The sequence below is a fragment of the Dermacentor variabilis genome, chromosome 11, assembly GCF_050947875.1.
Source record: "Dermacentor variabilis isolate Ectoservices chromosome 11, ASM5094787v1, whole genome shotgun sequence".
In the NCBI taxonomy this organism is placed as follows: domain Eukaryota; kingdom Metazoa; phylum Arthropoda; class Arachnida; order Ixodida; family Ixodidae; genus Dermacentor; species Dermacentor variabilis.
The window spans coordinates 15,896,555-15,915,970 of NC_134578.1; the positions used below are offsets into that span (position 1 = coordinate 15,896,555).

The window sequence follows — 19,416 nt, forward strand, 5'->3', positions numbered from 1 at the left end:
AATTGCAATATTGGTTTTTACCATTCTCCTGTTTAAACTGGCAGGTCACTCAAAATTTTGACACTATAGTATTCTTATTATTATGCTTTCAGATGTTTCAAAGTCAACCTGATACCCAAGATAAAAAAACATTTAAAAATTTATGCGGTAATTCGTACCTTGCCAGTTAAGTTTGACAGGTCTAGCAGCCCCATCCACATGTTACAAGTACTTTCAAGAATGGCTGCCAAAAAATTTGATTTACTGGGCGATGACATTAGCAATGGCAATTGTAACCGTAATGTCAATGACAATGACACTATGACAGCAGTGACAATTATACATCAAATATGTACGTCAAATAAGTCATCATGTTAGGACACAAGGTCAGTACTGAACTTTGTTAACTATTTCACATTCTTTTCATGACGGCTATCCAGTAAGCTATAACTTAAGGCGGGTTTACAGTCCGATGTTTTCGGCACATGGGCGAGCGTCGCTCATGCCCAGTCACGCTACGTCGCTTGCATTGCGCCAGCCGAAATGCCATCCCCTCAAACTTCAACGTGCGCGTCGTCGGCTGCTTTTCTCATTCTGCAAGCATCACCAAAGCAGCGTGGGCACTGTATTTTCTTCACGCAATGCATTATGGGTCAGCGCAGTGGGCGTGACCAACGTGCAGATGAATCAAGAGCCATCTCAACGCTGGCTCCGTTCGGTTACGCTGGCTGCGCCAGTGTGTTGAACTATACATGCTGTTCTCGCCAATGGGACATAGTGTGTTCGCATGCTCACGCTACGTCGGACTATATTTAGCCCTTTACTACCACGTCATAGCGACAGCAAGTTTCCAATTAGATGCAACATCGATAATTTTTCAATATTTCATAATGTTATTCATAAAACGGATGCGAACACTTTTTATTGCACTAGTATCAGTTTTTCATTTGTGTACCACAGCATTTCAGCAATGCTATGACATTGTGACAGCACCGCCATTAGAGAAAATAGTACTGCCCACAATTTGCAAACTCTGCCCCTTTCTCTAGCAATTAAACCCTGCTCCAATATAGTGCATCAAATTATCAATAAGCTTTTCAAGCTTGTAAAGTCTTCCAGCTAAAGGACAAGCGTTAACAGGTGTCTAGGAAAGAATAAAAATAAAAAAAGTCCCAACAGCAGTGGCAATAGAGCTAACAGATGAGTTACACAGAGCAGCTTTCCCTCTTCTCCCAGTAACTAAGTTACGCCCAAGAGGGTACATAAGTTGCCACCAGGCTCTTTGAGCTGCTAAGGTCTTCCAGCTAAAGTCATTATTAGGTGGCTAGGAAACAAATAAAACAAAGAGTCATGATATCAACAAGAAGCAAATACTTGCATGAAAGCTTGCAATGCTTTACAAAAAGAAGAAAACACAAGAGAAAAGGAAGCAATGTCACGAATCTCCACCAATCTCTGGCTGGGTTATTCTTCTTGAAGCTATACCTGCAAAATGCAATGTTTCATAATTCACTACCTTGATACATGCACAAGAAATTCTGCCTATGCGCTGCCAAAACAACTTATCTACAAGCGTCATACACAATTTTACCACTACTAACAAGAGCAGCAACTCTCGTCTGCACAGAAGCAATAGATATTTCCTACCCATTCACTAAGAGCTCCTCCATGGTCAGCTTTCACACGCAGTCTTCTTTGATGAAAATAAATCCGTTCGCTCCGCAGCTTCAATATAGCTCAGCGAGAAAAAGAAAACCTATTTCACCACTGTTTAGGCGAAACACTGGTTTCCAGCACGCACTGAAGAACTCTTTGATGCATCACTGTTCAGTTCTTCCGTCTTCCAAAGCATAGGAAATCCACACACTAAAATAGAGACAAACGCACCAGCACGCTTTCTCACTCCAAACGGCATGCGAGACGCAAGTTTGTCACCACTCAGCAGAGAACACCATTGCCAAGTGTAGGGACGACCGCCACTTCGACACCGGACCGAGCACCACGACGAAGAAGTGCATCAACCCTTCCTCCACGACAGAGTCCAGCTACTCTGTTGCGCTGGCAATCTGAGACCCGCTCTGAGCCTGGACAGCGACACGCAAGAGTGCCGGCGTCGAGATAACGCCGGGTCGGACGACTGCTGACGATCGCGTGGCGCTCGCATGATGCAGACGGCTGATTTGGGGCCTCAAGAGCACTGCTGTGAAGGAGAGGGCGCGACGGGAGCGAGACTTCGAGAATTTTTTTTTCCACAAAGTGCCAGCGTTTCAAACAGGAAAGCGACGCAGACGACAATGGCCAGAGGTGGGAGAAAGTGTGAGTGCCCTTGTGTCTGATATGGTGGAGTTGTCTTAATCTCTTACCCTCGTTCACTGGCTCACTGCTGATAAAGAGGCACAGCTTGGAGTGGGCTCGCGTAAGGGGATGATAAAGAAGATGCACGATGAAATTAGAAACACTGGCAAACGCTCAAAGCGAAGAGTTTCTGGGTGCCTGCTGTGATCACAAGCAGTGATAAAGAAAACGACGGAGCCAGGGTCAACACGACGTACGCTGTATATCTTACCTGCTCTGTCCAAGCCACGTGCATGGTCTGTACACACGGGATGTTTTCAATGCTGGGCAAGAATCCTGCTTACAAGGTTTGTGGCATCACTAGTTTCAAGGAGCAAGGGCAAAAGTTATAGCCACTTACGTTGCACATTTGTGTTACAAGCCCCTAGTAAGATCTCTACGAAGTCACAGAATCATGGTATAGCTTACTTTAGGTGACAAAAATAGCTTGAGAGTGTTTGGAAAAAAAAAGACTACGGTTTGTGTCAACCTAGGTATGCAGTGGCAAGGACACTGCTGTCAAACTCAAAGAGAACTTGTATACATGCAGCAACCTATTACACTCACTCATTTCTGCGATGTCCAGGCAAGCTTTAACCTCCTTCAGTAATGGGGAAATACAGGGCAAAAATGAGACTAAGACTAGAAAACTGCATGGCATGAACACCTGTGTTGTCTGTTTCTTTAATCTTTGTCCTGTTTTTGCAATGTCTGCCCTATTATGTCGTCATACCAATAAGCTTAGATAACCATCTTGCAGTACAATCCTTCAATATCAGCATCAGTCAGAAACTGTGCTTTGGAGCACGAAAGTACCGAGGCAAAATGCAGTGCTCGTTTCGCGAATAGAACTTGTACTAAATTCTTAAGTCATCACCACCTATCATGAAGGTACCTCGGGTCATATAACAGCATCTGAGAAGACGCTAGCAATCTACGATGGCAGGGTGAAAGACCGTAAATGCTTGGAGTTCCTCCAAACATGGTTGGAAGACATCCAGATAGCACAGACTACGTGGTGCCCACTCACCCAAAGCCGTTGAAGTTGCCGCCGTTCAACAGGTGGCCGTTGGAGGCGGTGATGGTGTTGCCGTCGCCTTCGTCGTCCCAGCAGGGCTCGACGACAATGCGCACAGGTGAAGTGTTGACACCGTTGTGGGCTGCTAGGGACTCGAGCCGTTGCAAGTCAGTGCGCCCCTTGCTCTCTGGAGTGCCATTCATTTCGGCTGGGGCCTCTGGGGGACCTGTGGACAAGAACAGAGAAGAAAGAAAAGGGATTATGCAAAAACGAGGTGAGGCGTGCAGACAGGACACAAGAGTAGAGGAGTGGACAACACAAATGCCGACTATCAACTGAAGGGAGGCGAAAAAAGGAAGAAGACACAAAACTGATCTGCGCAAGCTCAGGAATGGTAACACCACGTGTCAGTCGGGTACACGTGCCGGCCTACGTGAGAGATAACTGTTAAGGCACTTAATCTCTTCCTTATGTAAAGTAATCAAAGGCTTACTCATGCACGCACTTCCACCGTTATAGATATGCCATGCCTCTACCATTTGATGCATATCTTCATTCTTGTGCCTGTACAATATCGCGCATTAGAGAAGTGTACAACACGAATGCCGACTATCAACTGAAGGGAGCACTGAGGCAAAAAAAGGAAGAAGACACAAAACTCATCTGCGCAAGCTCAGGAATGGTAACCTCTTTTTTGCAGAATGAATCCCGACAAACTAGGTCAGCTCTCTGTCGTTCTAAGAAAAGGGATGGTGCTTACATTGACTGATGAATTGATTAAACTGCACTTGAGCACCAAAACTCTAATGAATTCTGAAGTTCAGCTGTCTATTACATGACTCCTAGCGGCATACACTGGCATTGAGACGCAGCAAGGACTTATTTCACTTGGAATTTCAGGCCTACATTTTACTTACCTGTTTTTCATCAACACACCCTGGATAAAATGTCTGCTATTGCTCAAAAAGGACGATCAATGAGAAGCACTGTATTTAGAATGGCAGAATATTCTGTCGGAAATCTTGGAAATCCTGGTTGAGAGATGGTTCAGCATTACCGGAGTAAACAAATTTAAAACTATAATTTTACATATTTTGCACAAAGACACCGATATCAACGATGTCACAGCTTTCAGTGTTTTACTAGCAAGCACATGCCAATGTTCTCATTCATAATGTATGTTTGAGCACTTAAACCACTTTCAAAGAAAAAAGTTCCAAGGAGCTTGTTTCAATGAATCAAAAGAACTTTTTTTTTGTTTGTCGATGAGGAGTCTTCTTACTATTCGGTTCCTTCAGAATACGTTGTCCTTCACTGGTAAACGATTGACAAGCCTTGAGAAGATGCAGTCATTTTCCCATGCAGTCGCACAGTCAGGAACTTCACAGCCACCTACATTTCATTTTGATGTCCTTCCTGGTTTACCAGGCCTCCATCTGCTCCCAGTAAGACTGAACTATCCGAACTTCTCAAGCTTAATTCACATACCTTAACTTAGTGTGGAATACGAATTAGATGTGTTCGTAAGGAAAAATCTTGCTTAAGCCAGCCAGTCACACATCACAAATTATTCTCCGACACATAACCACAGCAATGAGAGAAACAGTTGTGGCGGGATTTCAATCGAGCTTCGAGAAAGAAAAGACCCCAGATCCCTGGAAACGTAATGCAACAAGCAGACATGACAGGATGTACACCAAATACCGACTGAGTTACAGCTGTTTGAACATCCTGTTGTATCTATCGTCATGCTTTTCCCCGTTTTTTTTTACCTTTTTTTTTCCCCGATAATATGTAAGCGACCTCAGAGACCAATACCCTATAAAACCGTCTGCGTTTATAACTGCAGAATATAAAACAGACATGCTTTTTACTTCTTGCTTTCTTCCCTGCCTCCAACGTGGCTATTTTACAACCACTCCATCTCATTTCAACCACTGCAACATGGCAGTTGCTTCCAAGGACGCAGTTTTACAGAACCAAGGCTGTTTCGTTCTTATGCTTGATTCTACAATTGCACGGTTCGGTATTTCTTTATTGTTGTTGTTTTTAGTGTTGTGTGTTTGCCTTTAGCACCCAGGTTGATGCTGCTTTCAGTTAACTACATTTCAAAGCATATTTCTTAGTGCCAACACATTAATGATGTCTTCAGACCTAACACTATGTACTTAGTCTACCTGAGTGTTGTACATTCAAAATAAATCTTTAAAGTTTGTGTTCTCCCAACAGTCTTGCAGGTGTTGTCACAGTTAAAGTGCTGGTAACAACAACATTAACAAAAGTGGCAGAATCATGTATCCACCGAAAGGACCCTATTATACATAAAAATGCGTGTAAATCAATTTGCATGTGCACTATACGACGTGTTAATATTCAAAGACAAGTTTCAGCCTAAATCAACCCGAATGTTATGAAAGCTGATTCTTCTGACAGCTGATGGGCGCAACTTGCAGATTTAATAGCATTGCTTCAAGGAAGGTGGTTATCCGAGTGTGTGCCTAAATAAAAACCACAATCATGATACCTTAGTCTCAAGGAAGCGTAGACCAACTTTAGACAACGCGCAGCAGTTGCACATGTGGGGAGACATGAATTGTATGTTAGTGGTTACTCAATGACTGATTGATTAACTGGGATTAATGGTCGAAGCAACATCACCATTACGAGAGACGCTGTAGTGGAGGAAGGACCACAAATGAATCGTGATGTATATAAAATGGATTCGTGGAAGAGTCAGCAAATAGAACTGAGGTATCGTCCAGGTTAAGTTCATGATATGGTAAAGCATGTAGAGAGAAGAGGTGCCTGTTAGAGGTCGTGACTTTAACCACACAGAATGCTTAATGTCACAGAACATTTATAGAAAGATCTGCATTGTTCCAGAGCTACCAGTATAGAACAAGATTGCGCACAGCAGTCACTGCGGGAATTAATAAAACAAGGACTAAGAAATCAGTTCACTGAAAGCGAGTATGTCAGCATGATATCACAGACAACTGTAACAAACTATGAAAGCAAATTCGTGAAACGGCCTATCACAGGATCAAGGAAGTGATCTCCGAAAAGGAGGCCCATAATCGTCTTGCTGTTAAATACAAGATGCATAATCTCAAAATATGAAAATAACATTTAACGTCTTGAAACTGCAGAGTGGGTACTGAGGGATGCCACAGTGGCGGAGGCTGCAGATCAAATTTAACCACCTGGAGTCCTTTAATGTGCACCTAAATCTAACTACACATGGCATTATCGGAATTCAGACGACGCCGAAGCAGAGAATGGAAATCGCGACCAGCAGCAGAACGTTATGCACAGCCACTGGACCACTGCATAGTGAACTGTGGATGGTGAAATAAGCATTGTGAACTTCAAGTATTATAACAGGTTATTAAACCAGTGTGCTGTATTCAGGCTCCAATGTGGCAGACGATCGCTTCACGACTGAATACGAACGCAGGACAACCTACGCCATATACGTTTGCCTGCCGAGTCCGAAAGATCATCATCAAGATTATAAGAGATCGGAGCGCGATCAACGCGACGCGAAAGTGATCGATGCTCCGTCGATGTGCGGGCGCAAGCCGGCAAGGAGTGCCACGGACAAATTTCAACGCGACCTAGCTGTCAAACGCCACGCCACTTACTTGACAACTTCTGCAGCAACCGAGAAAACATCCTTTTTTCACGTTTCCAGCGGACCAATGCCGCGCCGATCCGGAGAAATCTGTCAAGAGCACAACGAACACACCGGCTTCACTGCCTAAGTGTGTGTCTTTCTGGTCCGGTGTCCATCAGGAGAAAACGCGCTTATTTTTATTTTTATATATATATACACATTTCTTTCACGTTCTTTCCCCGGTCGTCCGCCAGGTATACAAGTGCGCATCGCCGCAGGCAGGGGAAGGTTGAGCTGTTCAGAAAAGAACGACTTCCTTTCATGAGCGAAGGATATAAAACGAAAAGAAAGTTACGCACCGAATCAAAATAAAAAGAAACAAATGCGGTGAGGAGAGCTTGAGCACGCAAGACGAAAGTACGTGTCGGTTGCGTGATGCCAAAGAATCGGGGAGAGAAATTCGCTCCTATATGACGTGAAACGTTGCCGAAGGTGGTGGTGGCAGTACGCACATGTGGTGGGAGACACATAATTCAAGGACACACACACACGGAAAAACCGTGCGCACGCGAATATGTACTACATGGCCTTGCCTCGCTGGAGAAGAAAAGATTCCACAAACGTCTTTACGTATTTGCTTCCCCCCCCCCCTTTTTTTTACTCGCCCCAACGACTTTTCTCGCGAGCAGTCATCGTGTACTTTCCTCCCGCAACAACAGCCCTTGTGTCATTTTATTTCTCCATTTTCGGTTTATTTTTTTTTTTTTTCGTCACCCTCACCCAGCCGTACCTTGAGCCAGTGGCATGCAAGTTGGTGCTTGCTCTAGGGTCACAAAAGTTGACGCCGCTAGAGTTGCGAAACACGGACGACACTGCGCTATGTTTTTTCCTCTGTGCAGCGCCAGATAATCAACGCTCGGAGTGTGAGGGCGAGCGAGATTAGCGGCTAACCCGGCCCGCTAATGAGTCTTTAATCGCTCGCCAGGCGCGAACGTGTTGTGAGAAAGAAAAAAAGAACGCGTCGCAGCGGTGTGTGAAGAACCATCGCACGGCAGACGACATAAAAAACGAGGAAACCACGCAGGTTAGGCCTAGCGGCTGCACTCGCGGGCGAAGCAGTCGGCGTGTAGCAGACGTCGCCGTTCCTACGTACCCGACAGCTCGGTCGCGAAGCCATGGCCGCCTCCCTCACGTTGCTCTCGAACCGCGCGTCGATTAGCTCGGCTTGATAAAGGCACACTCGCGGGAGCCGATACACTTGACAAGGCCAGCGGATCGCCGTCACCGGGAGGTCACTGATCGCACACGCTTATCCAAGTGCACCCAGAGCACGGCGTTCATTCATTCGGCGCGAACCACCAATCCCCTGGCCAAGCAGGGGGGTACTGCGAAGCGCGGCGTCGTCTGCTACGGAGAGGCAACCGGGAAGCGAGCGCGCCGAGGTACGGGCATCGCTTGGAATATGCAAATGTGGCCGCTAAAGAGAAAAAGGACGGACAGTCGATATTATTGGTGTGTATTTACCCGTGGCACCTGCTGCTGCGTGGCGGAGGTAGAAAGGCGTAGCATTCCAAGACGCGGCCGTAACTTGCCGGCGCTACGAAACGGGCGCCTCGCGGCCAACAGCACAGACGCGGCGGTATCGTCACGACGCATCGTACGATATGGCGTCAGTCGCTCACGGTGTTGGGTGGGTGGGGGGAGCTGCGGATCGTACGAGCATCGTACGCTACGGCGAGGCGGAAAAGCGTAATAACGAGCCATAACTGCCCGATGATCTACGTAAGGCCATTGGGCACGCGCCGAAGGCGCACCAAAGTACGAGAAAACGGCGTACGCCGTCAGTCGAGAATAAAAAAAAAAAAGCACGAGGCATTAACAAAATTAGAGAAATGATTCTTTCTTTTTTACTTACGGACACGACAGCGCCCTACAACGACGCAGAGAAACCCGCGAATGTTTCCAGGTTTTGGGGCGTGCCTCATAGGCACGCACGACAGGTATCTTTTCCTCCTCTCCCCTTTCTTTTTTGCCGGTATCCTAGGGAAAGAGCTCTTTAATTGCAACAATCACAGAGCTTCCTACAGCAACAAGCTTCAAAAACCAACACGTTATTCATGAAACATTTAAATGTTTCTTTATCGTCGCATCACCCGTGAGAAAAACTTACACAACCAAATTTAAAAAGCAAGTTGCGTTGGTAAATTCTGTTTTGTTTTAAACCCAAATATAGCGCGCAACTAAGTTATCAGTAATTTAGTAATCACAAAAACATGGGCGAATTTTGAGATAAAGGCTCTCAGTTGATATGTTTGGAGTGCTATGGAAGAAAAACAGCACGATGCTTTTTTTTTTTTTCACGTAATGGCGCTCTTTTTGAACGATCTGAAAATTGACGACGTTTGCACAGTACGATCGCAGAAGACCTATATACGTAGGGCAGCACCGTTTCCCTGACAGATTTCACCTGCAGTGTTTCCTGCGAAATTAAAAAGCAAAAAAAAAAACGTTTAGTCTTAAGGGACAACTATATGGCATAAACTGCCATGCTACTTTACGATCAAGCCCCACTGTCCTTACAAGAGGAAACTTGATGCAGGAATAAGCAGCTAGGCGACGTGATGATAACGCCCTATTGTCCTATCGTAAAATGATGCGTGTAGAGGAACAGCAGAAGTTAAAAGGACACGTTCAGTGTAATTAACGCGTTGCGAAGACAATTAAAAAAACGACCCCCCCCCTCCCTCACAAGGAAGTACTTAATGAAGTCATAAAGCCTCTTCACATGTTTAGCTTCAAAGTACTGCTCATTTGCTAGAAATAGTACCATAAGTAAAGATCAATATAACTATAAGGACGTCCGAAAATAATGTGTTGCAACACAGGTAAGTGTACGGTGGTTGTGTATTTATGGTTTGCTGGTTATATGGGTCCGTGTTACGCTTGCGTTGTTTGAATGGTGCTAATTGACTACCTCCGTCATTACTATAGCGCTTTAATTTCAGATTCTTTAAATAATGTTATTTTATGTCGCAATATTTCTGCCGGACTGTTAATTATAAATAGTGATTAGGAAAACGTTAGTGGACTATTTATTTGTAACTCTGCGGCAACGTTAAAAAATGACTTTAACAACGCTACTTCAACTATTGAATGAAAATATAATGTTGACAATGAAACGTCTTGGCACTGCCTGTGTTAACAATCCTTAATTTCGCGACAATACTGGAGGGAAAATACGGAAATTATGAAGCAATGTTGTCGCATGTTACATTGAAGGTTTCTGCCTCTTCTGCGAAGTGACCGAAGGCAACCTACACTTCAACCTCTTACTTTATTTTAATCAGCAGTTAACCGTGTCAGTTTATTGCTTGGTTCGTCTACCACGTCGCTGTGTGAATTGTGAGATCGCGACACTACGCTGTCAAAATATTGAACAAAATAAAAGCTCAAGGTCTCTTACCAAAGGATCGGAACAGTCCAGCTTCCCTCATGCTTAGTACAATTTGCTTTTAAAGACACTTATTATTTTTAACGGATAATGCGATATATGAGGGTTTAACTTCTACTTGCCGTAACGTGCTTTCTCTTTCATCAGGCGCACACCGGGCATGTGAACACCCCCATCTCAGCCACAAATTCTGTGTGCCACCCATTGGACCACCAGTATCTTCTGGACACCCCGATTAGATCCGAACGTCCAAGTCGCGGTCAGGACGTCCAGTGGCTAACATGCGGACATTAATTTCGGAATGTCTTATTTAAGGCATCCTTCGGACATCCACACGATTGAGCTTCTGGGATCTAAACAAAATCCCAAGACTTTAATCCTATGGATGTCCGAAGGATGTTTTCAACGGGACGTCCCATACCGGCCATATGTGGGACCAACACACACAATCCAACACACATGTGGGTTTGGTTTCTACTCGCCGGAAGTTGCTTTCTCTTTCATCAAGCGCACAACCGGGGGGGGGGGGGGGGTGCGAGTGCGCAGGCGCACACCGGAAATGTGAACACCCCCATCTCACCCCCAAATTCTGTGTACCACGTACTACGTGATATACTGCAGCTAGCATGCCGCACGCTTGCCTACCCTCCCCGGCCAAGTGGCGTGACCCCAGCGAAACAAACACCTGGCTACGCCACTGACTTTCATGTCCCGGTGTTCTGCCGTTTCTACACTTCACTAAAAAAAGATTGTTCATTCGATTGCGTTTAGCGTCCCAGAGCAAGACCTCGGGCGTGCAAGACGACGTAATGGAGGGTCGGAATTACTCTAACGGCGATTCCTTGACGTGATCTAAATTTGAATACGTTACAACAGTGAACTGTTCTTGAGCGTCGTAATTTATTGGGAACGTCGCAACCCCGGTGAACACAGGACCACAGCGAAAAAATAAACGGCGTTTAATGGTTATTTCAATGTCCGAACAGGCGCAGAATCACTTCTTTGTTATCTCTTTTTTCTTTACACTCACTTCAACGCTGGAAACGAGTCGCAGTAAGAATAAAACGATGAAGAAATCGTCCGTGAATGCTCACCGATGTACACCCGTGAGCAAAAGTGCACGGACCAGGGATTGTGCGATAAAACTAATTTTCTCCTGTCTGTAAATGCAACTTGAAATGAAGCAATCCAAACTTGGCATTACGAATTTTCTAGTGCAATCGTCAGTTTCCGTTTATGCGTGTTAATTACTAAAAAATGCAGTTTTTTCGGTGACCCCGTGGTCCGTATACTTTTGCTTACGGGTGTGCTATGCATACTACAGCTTGAAAGTTTACATGCATGATAGCAATACATGAAAAAAGAATAAAAATAAGAAATATGCACCCGCTGTGGTGTGCGTGTGGTTACGAGACACCATTTATGCACTTCCACTTCCGACACCAACAAGAGGAGCTATATTTAACGTTTGAACCCCCCCTCTCTCTCTCCCTCCCTCCCTCCAGTCGTACGATGATCTATAATTGTTATACACGACGCCCGACTCTCCTCGAAAGACGCCGAAGCTTGCACCTATCGCATCTATCGCGCCGATTCAGCCAATTACGTATGCATTATAGGTTAAAAAGAACAGAGCCGACTGACCGGCCGGTGACGTCATATCTCCAGCGCCGACGTAATCACAGCCCCGAATGCGCGGGAGGGGAGAAAAAAGAAGAAAGGGGAAGGCCCGCTGTTGACGTCACTGCGATTAGCCATGACGTAAGTTCGCGCCACGACCTCCTCCTCCTCTCCCCACGCGCCACTTTCCGGACGGCGGCCATGGGACGAAGCTAGCTGCCGGGCTTTCTTCTTCGCATTCTCTTGGTTCTCCTTTCTTTTACGCGTTCCCCGGCGGCTCCCAGCCAGAACAGCGCTCCACGAGTTAGATGGGGATCAGAGAAGGCTTGGGGCGGGTCACCGTGCGCGGTCTTAACTGAGTTTTGAAGCGAACGTTACCTCCGTCCAAAACTGGAAACCATTACGGTCAATGTGCTTGAGCCGATTGACGTCGTTTCCTTTCCATTAGGGCAGAACTTCTCGCAAGCAGCGCCAGGCCCATCCGCATTTCTTTTTATATAATCATGAGGAACGATCTGAGGTTGCCTCCAAACGTGGGGTAACTACATGTACAACAAGTCCCAATTGTTGTTGGTTACTTACTTCATTTTGTAATTAAACCCCAACCAGATCAAGAGGTGTCGGAACTGGTTTAGCTCCTGTATTTCTTTTCTTTTTCTTCAGTTCTCTCTCTCTCTCTTCGGTTCAGTGGCTATCACTTCTTTATATTCGCGCATCCAACTCTGCACCTTATGGATCGAAAGATCTGGCAAGTGAGTACATCACCGTTGTGTCCTTGCTGCGAAGGTAACGGAGGGCATATACCACGTGCTATGCGACTGTCAAACCTATGCGCCACCACCGTCGAATTTGGAAACAAAGGGGATGATTGGATTACTTCGCTGCTGCCAGTTTCAACTGTGCTCGTAGGCTGTGGACGACAGACACCCGAACCACTAAAGATAGCCCGGCTGTGTTCTTACTTATAAGGCAGTCCAGTTTGCTGGACATCTTCACTCTTGTTGGTGAGCGCTTGATTACCCACACCATCCTTTCACTATTTTTTAATTTATTTCATTTACTTCATTCCATTACCAGCCATCACCATCTGGACTATCAGCCTACCCCGCCATAGTTGGTTGGACTGACCTGTTCACCTCTTCACTCAAGTCAATTTCTTCGTACATCTTTACCCGATCTTCCACGCCGGTGAATCCGATTCGACGCACAGAGACGATCGCTCTTCGTTGAATTATGGCGACTGCACCACCGACCACTGACTGAGGAGGCGACCCCTATAAGTCACGAACCTCGCCGCTCGTAAAAACGTACAAGACGCCCGAGGTCCCGCTACATTTTCGGCATTCGACTTAACTGTATGAATGCACGTCTCTGACTGCACTGTGGTTTCTTGTGCGGTGTGGCTTAACTTCTTCTATGCCCAGACAGACTTATATCATCCTTATCACTCTACTCCGCCAATCCTGCAGACTCCTCGTGCAAAGTGATCCTCTGCACTTTGCATGTTAAAGGGGTACTGACATGATATTCTCGACTACTCATTCTTTCTTTTTTCGTAAAGTGAAGCTTATAGACCTTTATACCCTATAAAATATAGTGACAAACCTCAGAGCGCCGTATATCACGCACACCCGTCACGTGGGCGTGCCGAGTCCCTCTTCATCAGGACCTCACACCTGGTACAAGTATATTATTGAATTAGCTCACATTTTAAGTGTGAATTTAACGCGGAAATAGAAGATTAGATGCAAATATATGACATGCAAGCATGACAGTCGACAACTATAATTTGAACAAGTGAGAAAACATGTTCGTCATAGGGAAACTGAAAAAAAAAACACTTCTGGGAGGACAACCATCCATGTGTGGTCGAAAAAGTTTTTTCAGGTCCTCACGAAATACATTGCAACGACATGTGATATATATATATATATATATATATATATATATATATATATATATATATACATACGTACATACGTACATACATACATGCATGCATACATACATACATACATACATACATACATACATACATACATACATACATACATACATACATACATACATACATGCATACATACATACATACATACATACATACATACATACATACATACATACATACATATGGACAAACTTTAAGTGATCTATACTGTTCAAACGGTGTGCACCAATAAAATAGATCTACCAATTGGTGCTTGAATGATATTCTATTTACATCCACAATACATTATCTGGTAGCCTAACAATCATGTAGATAGTACGTCCTATAAACAGCCACGCTTTTTATAGAAACGGCACGTACGCGAGACGTAACATGTATGTGACGTCAAGACGTTGATGTTTCAATCAATTATAGACGTTGAAAAGACGTTCGTGGTTCACAGGGAAATTATTGAGAGCGTTGTGAGGCTTGTCGGTATTTTTCCTATGGTTCAAAGGTACCGGACCTCCATTTATAGCAAAAGAAGACTCCGAAACATCGTGTCAGTACCCCTTAAACCTTCCCATGGCGGAACGTTTCTTGGATCTACCTGCTTGCTTGGCCCAATTGGGGCTCAATGGAATGACATTGTATTAAGATATGTTCTGTATGTTTCCCATAGCTTAATTGCACACAGCAGCGGCAAATATACTATCGAAAATTTTCCTGTAGCATTTTAAAAACCCGCCCTATACCCTCAAAGAGTAACGCGCGTCCCTTTGGAGTTTTGTTTTCGTTTGATAGAGCCTTAACCTGTCCTTATACGTATTGCAGCTTACGGAGTAACGAAACACTAGAGGCCTGGACGGCAGCAACATCGGTGGTAGCGACATTTTGTGGCTTTATGTTGAACCACAATGTATCATAAACTGTATTCTGTTTCCTATTGCTCTACACTTTTGAAGGAAAAATAAAATAGAGTGTACGTATTCATGCTTTTGGCTTCCGACACCGTTATTACACAAGCTAAGGTCACATAGCACATATCCTTGCAATACTAGCATTATGGGATTTAGTTAAACTCAACGTCACGAGATGGTGCCACCAATGCTCTGTAGACGTCTACGTCTCGAGCATTCTGTGAATGGTAATATGCCAATCGGGCACGTGCCACTCCCGAAATTTCTGTGTGCCAGGATATACCTGGACAAAATTTCTGATTTATAGCACAGAATGGGAATTTGCGATCATTAGCTAGCACCATTACTCATTCCCAGGTTCCACGTACCAGCTCATACTTAATGTAGCCCGTAAGATCTCTATGTTCCATTGCTGATGCATTCAGCTATTCCCTTTCATTTTTAGTTTATCTCGGTGGACGCTTGAGTAAGTATTTACTTTGTTTGTGCATATATCATGGTATTATTATACATCCCCATTGCTTGACGATGGGTATGTCTAGCTTTTGAAACGACCGCACGTAATGACTTGTCTCTTCCTTAAAAATCACAACTCCCTAAGATATTCCAGGTAAAACAGGTAGTTTGCAAACAGCGCTTTATTGAAAATTACCCATGTCCTTCGATCTTTGTGCGTGCTAGTTTTACAAGGAATAATCACCTATTCTCCCAGCTTTCAGTTCTTCTGCGATTTACAAAGACTTGCGAATGTAACTGCAATGGCAATGTAGCGAAATTCATGGCTGCACTGCCCGCGTTGCATCGCTGCATTGCTAGCATTGCATTGCGCAGCAGTTGGCAACCAAGGCACACGGACCGCAGAGACCTCCGCCTGCCAATCGCAGAAGCAAACATCGTCGTCATGCGGCCTATTCAAAATGGCGTCGTATTTGATACCTCCGGAGCGTCTGCTGTTTTTGAAGAGTCTTCATCGGCGGAAGCGATGGGGTGTGCAACAGACATGGACAAAGTGCATAGAGTCTTAGCATTTCACTCTTCAAAAGTCCGCAGTACAGTACATTTCACTGCTGACCCCGTTTTACTCATGAAACTTAACTGCCAACCGAAGTGAAACTTGGCAATAAATAGGTGCAGCAAAGCAACCGTTTTATTTCAGTTCAATACAGAGTTTCTCTTTCACCGTTCCTCTATAATAGGCAAGTGAAAATGTACAAAATTATGCGTTTACAATTATGTTGTTGTGGTTACCGCCTTACTTAGGTAGCAGGGAAAGTTTGAAGTACGAACTATTTGCGGCCTCGAGGATGAACAGTGGCTAGCGGTTATGAGGGCGTGGGCGGGGCTTCACTGCAGACTTCATTTGTATCCCACTATATATCCGCACAAACTCAAATGAGAACGATTCCGAGACTACTCCAACGCGTTGTTCCGTTTCCAGGTTCACCTACATTTGTAACAGTGGCATAATCCATACTCAATGACGTACCTTTCCAAACTTCATAACTTCATCACACGTTTCTGTTTCCTCGAAAACGAACTTCTCTCTGTGTTTTTAACTCGAAGTCCAAACAACTTCACTGTTCAACTAACGCATTTAACCGCTCCTACCTGTCTGATGCAACTCAATAGTAGAATGAATTGTCTGATGACGGTAACGGAACACACCCTAACAATTTAGGCAGTTACCGTTTACAAACACTGGTAATTGACAAATTTTAATTCATAATTCTTTGTTGTGCATGCTCTGTTTAAGCTCGACAAATAATATTGTGGCGCTGCGGACACCTGCTCGGAAAAGAGGACTTTGCCAAAAGCTTAATCCTTTCTAAGTACTGGGGCCTCTTCGGCATTCTCAATTGATTGATTGATTGAAAACTTTATTACTCCACCGAACTGGGGTGCCCACCTCTTACCCTACACGCAGGTAGGGGGGGGGGGACGAAGCAGTCCCCGCGCGTTGAGGACGGTGAGTCTTCACGGCTTCAACGGCCAGGCGGATTGCTCGACGCTGCATGGTCGTCTTCAACCTCGCTCTGGAGCAAGGCCTCCCAGGCTTCTCTACTGTCAATGTTTTCCTTGGCCCCTGGGGAGCCAGCACATTCCCATATCACGAGGTCTAGCGAACCTTTCTCCTTACAAAATTTAGCAGAAGGCGTCGTTATAGTTCCTCGTCTGAGTTAAGTAGATCCAATGTGGTGATGTATAATTGTTTGCCTGGAGGCGCCGCCAAATGCGAGCGTCCTCCAGAGAGAGAGAGAGAGAGAGAGACCGATGCGGAGGCGGAAAGATTCTTCTTTCGGCTTTTTAATGATCTAAAATTTCCCTGTACGTGATGATGTTATCTTTGATCCCTGTAACTGGTTGCTCTAGAGTTGCCCGGTGGTAGAGTGCTCCGGCGAGCTCGTGAGCGGCTTCGTTACATGGGACTTCTTCATGGGCCGGAACCCAAATAAAAGTTATGTCTCTCTTAGGAGGGTTTTTGAGTAGAACTCGAGGGCCTTTTCCGAGATTCTCCCTTTGTTAAAATTTCGGATAGCTAATTTTCTATCGCATAATACGGCTCCCGCTTTTGTTACCGCACAAGCGAGCGCTACTGCAACCTCCTCGGCTGTACAGGCGTCCCTCGTGCACATGGAGCACGCTATCTCAACGCACCCGTCGCCCTCAACCACCGTCGATACCGCAGCCCCGTCTGTGCCGCAAGCGGCGTCCACGTACGCTACTTTATGCGCCGGTGTGATTTTATGTTTATTTACTGGAGCCTTAGCCCTGTGAGCTCTCCTCTCTTTGTTGGAGATAGGATGCAGATATATAGGTAGGGGGGCAATTCGGAAGCGTTTACGCACGTCCAACGGAATGTCGCTCTTCCCAGTCGGGGCACTCCTGTCGCATTGGATTCCTACCCATTCCATGATTTTTCTCCCTGTTTTGGACTGGCTTAATATTTCCAACTGAGACACTCGTACTACCTGAGTGAGCTCAACTAACGTGCTGTGAACCCCCATTTTGAGAAGGAGGTCTGTCGAGGTCGAGTCTGGGTGCCCTGGGGCTCTCTTAACGCTCTTCCTAACGATCGCATCTATTTTCTCTTTTTATTCTTGTTTAAACACAAGATACGGTGTGGCAACTCTCCTAAATCTCCCCGCGACGTGCGCCGCGTATCCTTCCAACTTCTTGATTGTCGTGAGGTTGTGTCCATTTCTCTGGATATACGTGCCCAGAATTCTGGTTTCCTCCGCCTTGGGAACCTCATTTCCGTTTAGGAAAACATTGATGGGTCTTCTGCTCCCAGCGTGTCCCCTTTGATGTTTTAGCTCAGCGATTAATAGCTCCGATTTCTGTGGCGAGCACGCCAAGCCTCTGCTGGCCGCGTACGTTACCTACGGGTCCTACTGGGTGAAGCCCTTCGCATTCCATTAGGTTGTGCTGAGTCGTCTCCGGAATTTCGCCACAGCATACACACGTCTCATTTTGTTGCGAATATTTGCTGCGGTATGTGTTTGTTCTTAGGCAACCAGCTCGAGCCTCAAATAGAAGTAGAAGAGGAAGAAGAAGAAACGGCGCAATGTTTTGGAATCGGCTTTTTCGGACCATCCCGTGTCTCCCCTACCCTTTTCGCCATTCCCGCTGCAAACAAATTCATGACATCCCTTACAATACTACGACCTTTAGTAGTTCATTTTGTTCCCATCATAAAAGTGAAACACCATCAGGGTTTTTAAGAAACATAAATGATGATGATGATAATTATACGATCAACATCAATCTGAAACTAGCCGTCACGCATTCCCGTATGTGCACTTGGGGTTACTACACCTACAGAGCGATTTTCAAGTCGCACTTCCACGCAGTTACGCGTAACAAACGTTCGGATCGCTCATTTTCTCTGATCAGTTGTATTGATCAATTCACGTTCCAAATCATGCTCACGTTATCAATATATATACGGGTATAGCACGGACAACCTTCGTTGGCCGGCCATCTTGAGCCGCGGAGACTCGCACGCGCTACGCAGCAGGCGTCGTACCCTTTACTAGAGCTACAGTCTCCATGTGTTTCTTGTTTTTTTGTATCGCTTCGACTCGGCCTTCTTTACTTTTTTTCCTTTTTCGCGTGACCTGAGCGCGATCGAAGGACACCACTTTTCTTCTTGCCGCCCGATTATGCGACGAGGCACCGACGCAGTGTAGCGCAGAGCTTCCGAGTCGATTGCGCGTTAGCAACCGGTTGTGCGAACGTATAGAATTCGCACGGTTACGGCGCCGCGCAGCGAAAACTCGAGACAACCTTTCCTCGTCGATAACAATCACTGCCGCCAGGGTTATGCCATCCGTCGCGCGGGCTTCTCGATCGACTGGCGTTGGTGGGGGTCGGCCACGCGGGCGGCAGAACAAAACAGAAACGCAGACATAATACAGAAAGCCTTAATTACAGAACCTTGCGAAACGATCATAGGCATATTATGTACAAACCTCGAAGTCGTGAGAGCAATTGATAATCGAAGGCCAGTCGGTTTTTACGCAGGCATGCCGAAGATGCGCCGTCGTCGAA

At 45.5% G+C, this 19,416-nt stretch overlaps 1 protein-coding gene across 12 annotated transcripts in view; it reads right to left on the reverse strand.

Moving 5' to 3' along the window:
- ACC (acetyl-CoA carboxylase) overlaps positions 1–19,416 on the reverse strand; it is a 98,914-nt gene that overhangs the window by 60,879 nt on the left and 18,619 nt on the right. For 7 of the 12 annotated variants that reach the window (XM_075674908.1, XM_075674910.1, XM_075674911.1 and 4 more), the window contains exon 2: positions 3,344–3,557. In XM_075674908.1, coding sequence (XP_075531023.1) covers positions 3,344–3,557 — 214 coding nt within the window. Of the gene's footprint in view, positions 1–1,626; positions 2,069–3,343; positions 3,558–6,975; positions 7,210–8,100; positions 8,344–8,471; positions 8,734–8,862; positions 8,948–19,416 lie in introns of those variants that run through there. The other 5 variants (XM_075674914.1, XM_075674919.1, XM_075674918.1 and 2 more) reach the window with 5 other exon arrangements.